This window comes from Xenia sp. Carnegie-2017, unplaced genomic scaffold (assembly GCF_021976095.1).
Source record: "Xenia sp. Carnegie-2017 unplaced genomic scaffold, XeniaSp_v1 HiC_scaffold_1, whole genome shotgun sequence".
Taxonomy (NCBI): Eukaryota; Metazoa; Cnidaria; class Anthozoa; order Malacalcyonacea; family Xeniidae; genus Xenia; species Xenia sp. Carnegie-2017.
The window spans coordinates 6,339,421-6,349,406 of NW_025813402.1; the positions used below are offsets into that span (position 1 = coordinate 6,339,421).

The 9,986-nt window shown below is 34.6% G+C and overlaps 1 protein-coding gene across 1 annotated transcript; it reads right to left on the bottom strand.

Annotated features, from left to right (window-relative positions):
* Window positions 1-7,890: 7,890 nt before the first annotated feature.
* On the bottom strand, window positions 7,891-9,743 carry LOC124459556. Its single transcript, XM_047009017.1, has 2 exons — window positions 9,446-9,743; window positions 7,891-8,402 (listed from the first exon to the last, which is right to left on the bottom strand). The coding sequence occupies exons 1-2, from the start codon at window positions 9,741-9,743 to the stop codon at window positions 7,891-7,893; spliced, it is 810 nt and encodes a 269-aa protein (XP_046864973.1).
* Window positions 9,744-9,986: the final 243 nt, after the last annotated feature.

A 9,986-nucleotide genomic window follows, 5' to 3' on the forward strand; every position in this document is an offset into this window, starting at 1 on the left:
TTTCGCACAACACCGCTTGAACATTTCATCAAAAACGGCGGCTCGTTATTCAGCACAACGGCAATAAACCAATCAAGAGACAGATTTTAGTCTCCAAATTCAGCACAATTTTAGGCGTGCTGACTTTGTGCGGGTTAGCTATGGGTATTTCTCCCGCAAGTGAATTACAAGTATTTTTAGCCACTTGATCTCTTAATCCGATGCTTAATCCAGGTCTTGGAAACTATAACATTGCTCAGTGAATGCACGTTGTTGCACAATTTTCTCATAATACTATCCCTAACCCTGACAATAGTTTATTTTTCTAATGCTTTCGTTGTGAGGACACAAAAAATTTAATTAATTTTACGATAAAGAATTCATGATCATTATATCCACACATCGAAACAAACGACACCAAACCAAGGCGGGATTCGAACCTGCAAACGACGCATAGAAGAACGTCTGGGTCGTTTCCGCTAAACGAGCTTCATCTCACATCCGTGAAATTGTTATGTATTTTAATTAAGGGCATTTAACATTTGATTTTATTTTTTTCGTTGCTGTGCAGAATTTAACTACGTCGCGTGCTAAATGTGAAGTATGACGCTAGAAAATTTAAAGTAGAATAATTTGAAAAATTGAATCCTGCTCATTGATGGTTCCGATTATTATACGTATGAAAAGTATTCAGTAATTAACGTAAATGCTTCTAATGACACTTCGTTAAAACTGTAAAAAACAGTTACTCTAATACACACTATTTCTTCTAATTGACACATTTTCATTTGTTTTAGTCAGTTTGTAACTTATTGCCAAAGATTTTGTTAGTTACTAAAATTATAAAGAAAACATCTTGATTCTGATATTCTTCTTAAGAACGCCGGCACGATTTAGTATTAGGGGTAGGCAAACACTCCCAAAATTTTATATAGACATATCACGAACTGTTTTATTTAACTGATAAATTCAAGTAAATATAAAAAAAAAACATTCGTATGAGAAATATTGTTGATTGTTCATGATCTATTCTTCTATCATGTCCATGTCTTAAGGAAATGTTTCAATGTCTTATGTTTCGTTTCGTTCTTGGCCGTTTGCTGAGAGAAAGCTTGGACGCGTTATTGTAGAGGTTCCCCTGGAATATGGAGTGAAATGGCTGAAATCAGGAGGAGTAGGGAACGGATTTACTGGCTGCACAGGCTGTGGTGAAAACGAGGGGTAAAAATATGGATTGCTGTTGCTATCATTGGATGGATTATTCAATATCCCTGGATTGGCAATGACCACTGACGAGGGACTTGGTAATGAAGGCGGTGGTGGAGGCTCAAAGAGATGAGGGTTACGAGAAGGTACCTTTGGTTTTGGACAACACTAGCAACAATGGTCAAACTTTTATGGGATTAATTTGCTTGCCACGTAAATAAGGCCAGTCATCTATATAGTATTTTACAAAAAATAAACTTTTGTGATTTAGTTATCTTATGTAAGTAAGCAGTATTTTATTTTTACATTCCGTAATTCGACGAAATTTCTCAAAAACTAAAACACATTAGCTAATAGCTATGTTGACTAGACAGACTGTAGAACTGGACTTGGCGTCCAGTTCTCGATTTACCTAATCAACTAAAATCAGACTTCTAATTGACACATTTTCATTTGTTTTAGGCAGCTTGTAACTTATTGCCAAAGATTTTGTTAGTTACTAATGTTGTAATGAAAACATTCTGATTCTGATATTCTTCTCATGAACGCCTGCAGGATTTAGTATTGTGAGTAGGCAGAACACTCCGTAATATTACTTACACATATCACGAACTGTTTTTTTAACTTATAATTTCAAGATAAATATGAAAAGACCTTCGTATAAAATATGGAAAGCAGTCTCCCTCCCCTCACTTGTTGGTGCCTCTTCGTTTTGTATACTTGGTCATGAAAATGTGATTTATTGTATAGTGGAAACACGTTAAAGTTTTAATACTTTACAAAAATAATTTGAATGAAGCGAAAAACAAGTTTAAATTATATCAATCTCACACAAGATCCCGTTTAAAACAATAATAATATTTAAAATGTTTATAAAGGATTTATTGCAAGATGAATTAAAGTAAACCAAATTCTCCTTTCTCGTAGATATTTTCTAATAAAAATAAGAATACTTATTTGTATGTTATCATGAAATGATATGAAAAGAGCTACTGAGTAATAAATTCCCTTATGCTAAAATAGTTAAAGTGCTATTGTGTAAAAGTTAATCTAAGTCTGTGAATGAAAAGCTTAAAATCAACATTAAGCGTGATTGTTCATGACCTAGTCTTCTATCATATCCATGTCATAGGAAATGTTTCAATGTCTTATGTTTCGTTTCGTTCTTGGCCGTTTGCCGAGAAAAGCTTGGACGCGTTGTAGACGTTCCCAGGAATATGGAGTGAAATGGCTGAAATCAGGAGGAGTAGGGAACGGATTTACTGGCTGCACTGGCTGTGGTGAAAACGAGGGATGAAAATATGGATTGCAGTGGTTATCATTGGATGAATTATGCCATATTAATGGATTGGCAATCACCACTGACGAGGGAGTTGGTAATGATGGCGGTGGTGGAGGCTCAAAGAGATGACGAGGGTTACGAGAGCGCAAATCCTTTAATATCAACTGCACGAAAACATCGTTATCACCATCACAAGCTTCATAGGTACACTGGAGCACACATATGTCTTCGTCAGGAAAGATATCAATCAGCTGCTGTACATCTTGTGGCGTTATTGTACTTCTTGTGTTGGTTAAATGGCGTCCAAGAGAACCTCTACCTCTTTTGGCTTCTGGCTGTTCTCACTCTACCAGAAAATCTCGTCTTCTTTTCTCTGAAAACATACACCAGGGTCAAACATTAGTGTTTATTAGTAATCGTGGGACACTTTTTGAGCTGAAAATCTATTTATAATGACGCTGACTAATGTTTATTTGGAGTAAATTTGTAATAATATCGAAGCATTAGTGTAATTTTAAACCTTTCAAAACTTTGGGTTGAGATTTCATCGAAATTTACCGATATATTACAAAAATTGGTGTAGTGAGGTAAGCGCACAATGTACACAAGCCCGATAAAGAAAGGCAAAGGAGGTTATACCTAGGGCCTCTTAATAGAATTTTTTTAAAGCCCGAAAAATGCAACTTTTCGTCTTGAAACATACGCACAAAATGCGCAAAGCATTCACTACTCTTTCTTGCACTTTATGAGTTTTTGAGTCAGTATTTTTCATGGGATATCACATTACAAAGGATCATACAGCGGTTTTATTCATTATTTCTTTCATTGTTATTAATGTCCGCGTTATTGTTTAGTTTGCTAAGTTAAAGACGTCAATACTCAAAGTCGACAATTTCAGCAAGATCATATTCATAAATTACATTAACAATCTTTTGTTAGCACAGTTGAAGTTTATACAAATGAAGAACAATCTCTGTTTGGTTTAAAATTTACGCGAAATAGAGCGTTGAGTTTATTTAAAGCTTTCAATGTGATGTTATTTCATAAAACTGCATGACATTCATGTATTTTAGGTTCGATGTTAAAGTCATTAGAAAATAGAAAACGTTAACTGTCGAAAATTTAGCAGTATCGTCTAACGAAATATCTTTACAATATTTTCCTATTATGCTCGCTCTTTATAAATAAGATATTTCAAACCACATACCAGAAGTTTTAAAACGACTTTGAACGCAGGAAGAAAATTACCACCGCACGTGTTTTTTACAGTTGCCTTTTGAAAACAATTGTATTGAAAGCAACTTGATTGTAATCATGAAATGATGCTTTTGCTTTACAAGAATATAGTTGTACGACATTGCTAAATAAATGTATCAATATCCAAACGTGGTACCTGATCGTCTAGTTAAATTCATACAATCCACTCAATTCAGGGACATGTTCTTCGTCATAGCCATCGAACATTGGCTCAACAATTTCTTGCTCCTCTCTGTGTTCGGCAACAGGATCTCTTGAACGTTCTCTCGTTGGCCGTCTCGACACAATTTTGCATTTATTGCAAGGGCAATCTTTAAATTGACAGAATTTTTTGTGATTTCGCAGTGGCGTTATAATGCCATGATTGAAGCATTTAGCGCAATTATTTGTTCGTCCACCTGAAGATGATTTATCCATATCTGAACTACTCATCTTTCTTTATTAAATGAAATTATACTTGACTTCGATTAAGTTATTGCTGTGAGTAGCACCAAGCATGTGTAGATCTGGACGCAGTGCAATGTTATATCATCTTCCTAATTACTATAGGCAGATGAGTCTTGACCTGAATTAAGCTCTCTAGAGATTGGTGAAGACCACATATTAACAACAGGACGGCTCAATCCACCATCTATTGGGGAAGATGTGTTGCATCGTTGACTATTTGTCACATGATTGCTGATGGGGTGTATGTTGTTTTGTGCATAAGGTGTTTGAAACATATGTTGGTGCATAGCTACTGGCACTCTTGTGCTTTGATGTGTAAGTTCCCCTGATTGAGCCTGGAACAGTATTTCATTAATTTTGTATTGTGCCAAGTGCCTTACAGTGGGGGGAAGTTCAGACAACGACTGCATGATATAATGACCAAATGCTTCATCCGGGTTATTACATTGCTTGTGAGACATTTCTCTGCTTCTTTTTCTTGAGATGTTTTTTGCCAAACAAGTCATGAGATTGTATTCTTCATCTGCCTGCCTTTTTCTATTTGGCTTTATAAGTGTTGGCTGTTTAGTACTAGAAATGGGACAGTCAACCTCATTCTCAAAACTGTTGCTTGGTTTTGCTGGATCATTAAAACTGTTGTCATCATCATCGTTTTGATCATCAACTTCATCAGCAATTGTTATGAATGATGGTGAATTGGAATCGTCCTAGAAGCATTCAATAAATGAACATCCATTAGTTTAACATAAGCAAATTTATGATGTAATTGCTTTTATTTTCTTCAATTACAGACTCCATCTTGTGCAGAAGAATGGAAGGCTGTTGCAAACCAATTTGAAAAAAATGAAACTATCCTGGCTGCATTGGAGCTCTAGATGGGAAACACATAGCCATACAAATGCATCCCTGGTGAAACTCAGTAGCGACAGCAAACAATTGTCCATTTTATTTTAGTTCATTATATATATATATATATATATATATATACATAGTTTGAAACTCAATAAAATCATTTAAATCCGGAGAAACGTTTGTCTTTATGTATATAGATATATATATGTTATGCTAAATATTAATTGTTTGGAAAATCAAAATAAAACAAAATTTCACTTACAGTATTAATATTTGAAATGGAACTCTTGTTGCCACGAAAGGAGAGGAACTTCAGTTTATCCAGCTACCTCGCTTCGTAAGATTTTTGCGAGCGCTACCACTGGAGGAGGTTTTGACTCGTGTGTAAGCTTTCTCAATGCTTTTATTTTATGACCCAATCAACTAAGTAAGAAATTGACGTGTGAGTTCCATTGCGACTATTAATTATATTTTTCAGCAAATAAGTCTCTGCTCAACAGCGTGGACTGAATAAAGAACTAAAAGATTGGAGAATGACTATATAACAAACACTTATAAAGTCGATATTTATTATTAACAATAACAACCTGTTTGCCCAAGATTTTCAAGTGCAGAGCTTATCTCTTGCGTCTCGATTTTCAAATTCCGACGATCTTACATCGTAAAGACATGGATATTCAGGCCAAATATCAACAAGCTGGTCCTCTAATATAACGTCCGCCACATTTTCCGAGGTTTGGTCCGCCATTTTGTTTTATTAATCGCGCGCGCATTTTGTCATTACAGCGCACTTGCTGCTTGCTCTACGCACTAGGATTTTTGTCACTCGTGACAAAATATCAAACACGATATTTGACTCATCTGTCACGAATGACAAATGTTGTTCAAAACTTCCGCGCACCTAGGAACTTTTGTCGATGACACTTGTCACGAATATGTGCGCGGCAAGTTCACCAGTGTGCGGCGGGCTTGAGGTTGTTTATGCATTGTGTTGAATTTAACATTATGACAGACCATATCATCAAACAGCGTCAGTTAATTTGATGTGGGAGGCAAAAGCCGAAATATTCATTGTTTATATGATACATTTACAACAAAACGCGTCATTTATACGCATCAAAACATACATTTAACAATCCAACGCTTTAATGGTATTATGCCAACTCTTGTATTTCGGTCAAGCAATAAATTGATTGGTTCTCTTGTAACATAATTGCTTTTAATGGCGGGCGTACGTCGAATGTCAATAGAAAATTACTTTTAATTTATCAAAACTTAAAAAAATCTTTATATTTTACAATTTTTGTTCATCAAAATCACACATTGTAAAAGAGCTGCAAACATACACGCTAGAAAATTTACAGTAGATTAATTTGAAAAAATTGAATCCTGTTCATTGATGGTTTTGATTATTATACATACGAAAAATAAATTCAGTAAAGTAAGTGGTTCTCAAGACACTTCGTTAAAAAACTCTAAAAAAACAGTCGCTTAAGTTAAAGTTTTTCCTTATTAAGAAAAGAGACGCGTCAGCTTATAATAGAACAAATGGTAAAATTCAGAAGTAGGTAGTATAGAATCAACAACAATTTTAAAATATTAACAGCATTTTGATGCAAATGCAGAACAATTATTGCTCAATTTAAACATTTAAACTATCATAAATTTAAGCACAACTAGTAAAATCAACCTACAGTAAAATTCTACATGGCTTGGAGTCTAATGACTCATTGATTCATTCCTGGTTTGCTGTCAAGCGCTGTTAATAGCAGTTTATGCTCTTAATAGCAGTTTCGAATAAGTAATTATTCATAAAAAAGCGATATTTGCAACAGTGGCAAGGAATTTTGCCGCGCATCAGAACAAAGAGCTTTATCTCATTCAAACAGCACAGTCTAAAACAAACACAATTTACATATCAATAAATGGCAGCTTTCTCCTCTACTCTTTTTGATCGACCCTGTTATTGATGAAAATCATTAAAGGATATGGTTTGATGTCAATAGTAACTTTATACCCCCACTGGAAAATATATGCCTATACATGTTTGGTTGAGTTTGCTGCATTTTTTTAATTATGATTTATTTTTAAAGAATGTTAGACAGACTGCCAGGTAATAAATTAGGTGCAAGTCTGAAGTCTCCCAAAATGTGACATTATAGAAATCATTTGAAATTTCAAAAACAACTATTGAGTATGTGTGTTTTCACACACCAGGAAACTGAATGAAATTCTGACTGCAACTGAATAGATGACTTGACTTGTTAACATTTTGCTGACAGGCAGATTTGGTCAGTGGTTTTGGACAACACTATCAACAATGGTCAAACTTTTATGGGATTAATTTGCTTGACACGTAAATAAGGCCAGTCATCTATATAATATTTTACAAAAAATAAACCTTTGTGATTTAGTTATCTTATGTAGGTAAGCAGTATTTTATTTTTACATTCCGTAATTCGACGTTAAAGTTTTAATACTTTACAAAAATAATTTGAATGAAGCGAAAAACAAGTTTAAATTATATCAATCTCACACAAGATCCCGTTTAAAACAATAATAATATTTAAAATGTTTATAAAAGGATTTATTACAAAGATGAATTAAAGTAAACCAAAATTCTCCTTTCTCGTAGATATTTTCACAATAAAAAAAATAAGAATACTTATTTGTATGTTATCATGAAATGAAATGAAAAAAAAGAGCTACCGAGTAATAAATTCCCTTGTGCTAAAGTAGTTAAAGTGCTATTGTGTAAAAAGTTAATCTAAGTCTGTGAATGAAAAAGCTTAAAATCAATATTAAGCGTGATTGTTCATGACCTAGTCTTCTATCATATCCATGTCACAAGGAAATGTTTCAATGTCTTATGCTTTGTTTCGTTCTTGGCCGTTTGCCGAGAGAAAGCTTGGACGCGTTATTGTAGACGTTCCCCTGGAATATGGAGTGAAATGGCTGAAATCAGGAGGAGTAGGGAACGGATTTACTGGCTGCACAGGCTGTGGTGAAAACGAGGGATAAAAATATGGATTGCAGTGGTTATCATTGGATGGATTATGCCATATTAATGGATTGGCAATCACCACTGACGAGGGAGTTGGTAATGATGGCGGTGGTGGAGGCTCAAAGAGATGACGAGGGTTACGAGAGCGCAAATCCTTTAATATCAACTGCACGAAAACATCGTTATCACCATCACAAGATTCATAGATACACTGGAGATCACATATGTCTTCGTCAGGAAAGATATCAATCAGCTGCTGTACATCTTGTGGCGTTATTGTACTTCTTGTGTTGGTTAAATGGCGTCCAACAGAACCTCTACCTCTTTTGGCTTCTGGCTGTTCCCACTGTACAAGAAAATCTCGTCTTCTTTTCTCTGAAAACATACACCAGGGTCAAACATTAGTGTTTATTAGTAATCGTGGGACACATTTTTGAGGTGAAAATCTATTTATAATGATGCTGACTAATGTTTATTTGGAGTAAATTTGTAATAATATTGAAGCGTTAGTGTAATTTTAAACCTTTCAAAACTTTGGGTTGAGATTTCATCGAAAATTTACCGATATATTACAAAAATTGGTGTAGTGAGATAAACGCACAATGTACACAAGCCTGATAAAGAATGGCAAAGGAGGTTATACCTAGGGCCTCTTAATAGAATTTTTTTAAAGCACGAAAAATGCAAATTTTCGTCTTGAAACATGTGCACACAAAATGCGCAAAGCATTCACTACTCTTTCTTACACTTTATGAGTTTTAGAGTCAGTGTTTTTCATGGGATATCCCATTACAAAGGATCATACAGCGGTTTTATTCATTATTTCTTTCATTGTTATTAATGTCCGCGTTATTATTTAGTTTGCTAAGTTAAAGACGTCAATACTCAAAGTCGACAATTTCAGCAAGATCATATTCATAAATTACATTAACAATGTTTTTGTTAGCACAGTTGAAGTTTATACATACAAATGAAGAACAATCTCTGTTTGGTTTAAAATTTACGCGAAATAGACCGTTGAGTTTATTTAAAGCTTTCAATGTGATGTTATTTCATAAAAACTGCATGACATTCATGTATTTTAGGTTCGATGTTAGAGTCATTAGAAAATAGAAAATGTTAACTGTCGAAAATTTACAGCAGTACCGTCTTAACGAAATACCTTTATAATATTTTTCCTATCATGCTCGCTTTTCATAAATAAGATATTTTAAACTACATACCAGAAGTTTTAAAACGACTTTGAACGCAGGAAGAAGAGTTACCACCGCACGTGTTTTTTTACAGTTGCCTTTTTAAAACAATTGTATTGCAAGCAACTTGATTGTAATCATGAAATGATGCTTTTGCTTCACACAAGAAAATAGTTCTACGACATTGCTGAATAAGTACATCAATCTCAAAACATGTAAGAGTACCTGATCGTCTAGGTGAATTTAATTTCAATCTATTCAATTCAGGGACATGTTCGTCTTCATAGCCATCGAACATTGGCTCAACAATTTCTAGCTCGTCTTTGTTTTGGGCAACAGGATCTCTTGAACGTTCTCTCGTTGGCCGTCTCGACACAATTTTGCATTTATTGCAAGGGCAATCTTTAAATTGACAGAATTTTTTGTGATTTCGCCGTGGTGTTATAATGCCATGATTGAAGCATTTAGCGCAATTATGTGTTCGTCGACCTGAAGATGAATTATCCATATCTGAATCACTCATCTTCTCTTTCTTCTAACAAGTGAAATTATACTTGACCATCTTCCGATTGCGATATTGCTGTGAGTAGCACCAAGCACATGTGTGGTAGATCTGGACGCAGTGCAATGTTATATCATCTTCCTAATTACTTAAGGAGGTTGCTTATGCATTGTGTTAAATTTAACATTATGACAGACCATATCATCAAACAGCGTCAGTTAATTTGATGTGGGAGGCAAAAGCCGAAATATTCATTGTTTTACA

Bases quoted from the DNA above. Each gene is read 5' to 3' on its own strand.
- LOC124459556 (XM_047009017.1), bottom strand. From the start codon at position 9,743: ATGAGTGATTCAGATATGGATAATTCATCTTCAGGTCGACGAACACAT. The intron at 8,403-9,445 runs GTACTCTTACAT...GTATGTTTTCAG, and splicing joins AAATTCACCTAGACGATCAG to AGAAAAGAAGACGAGATTTT.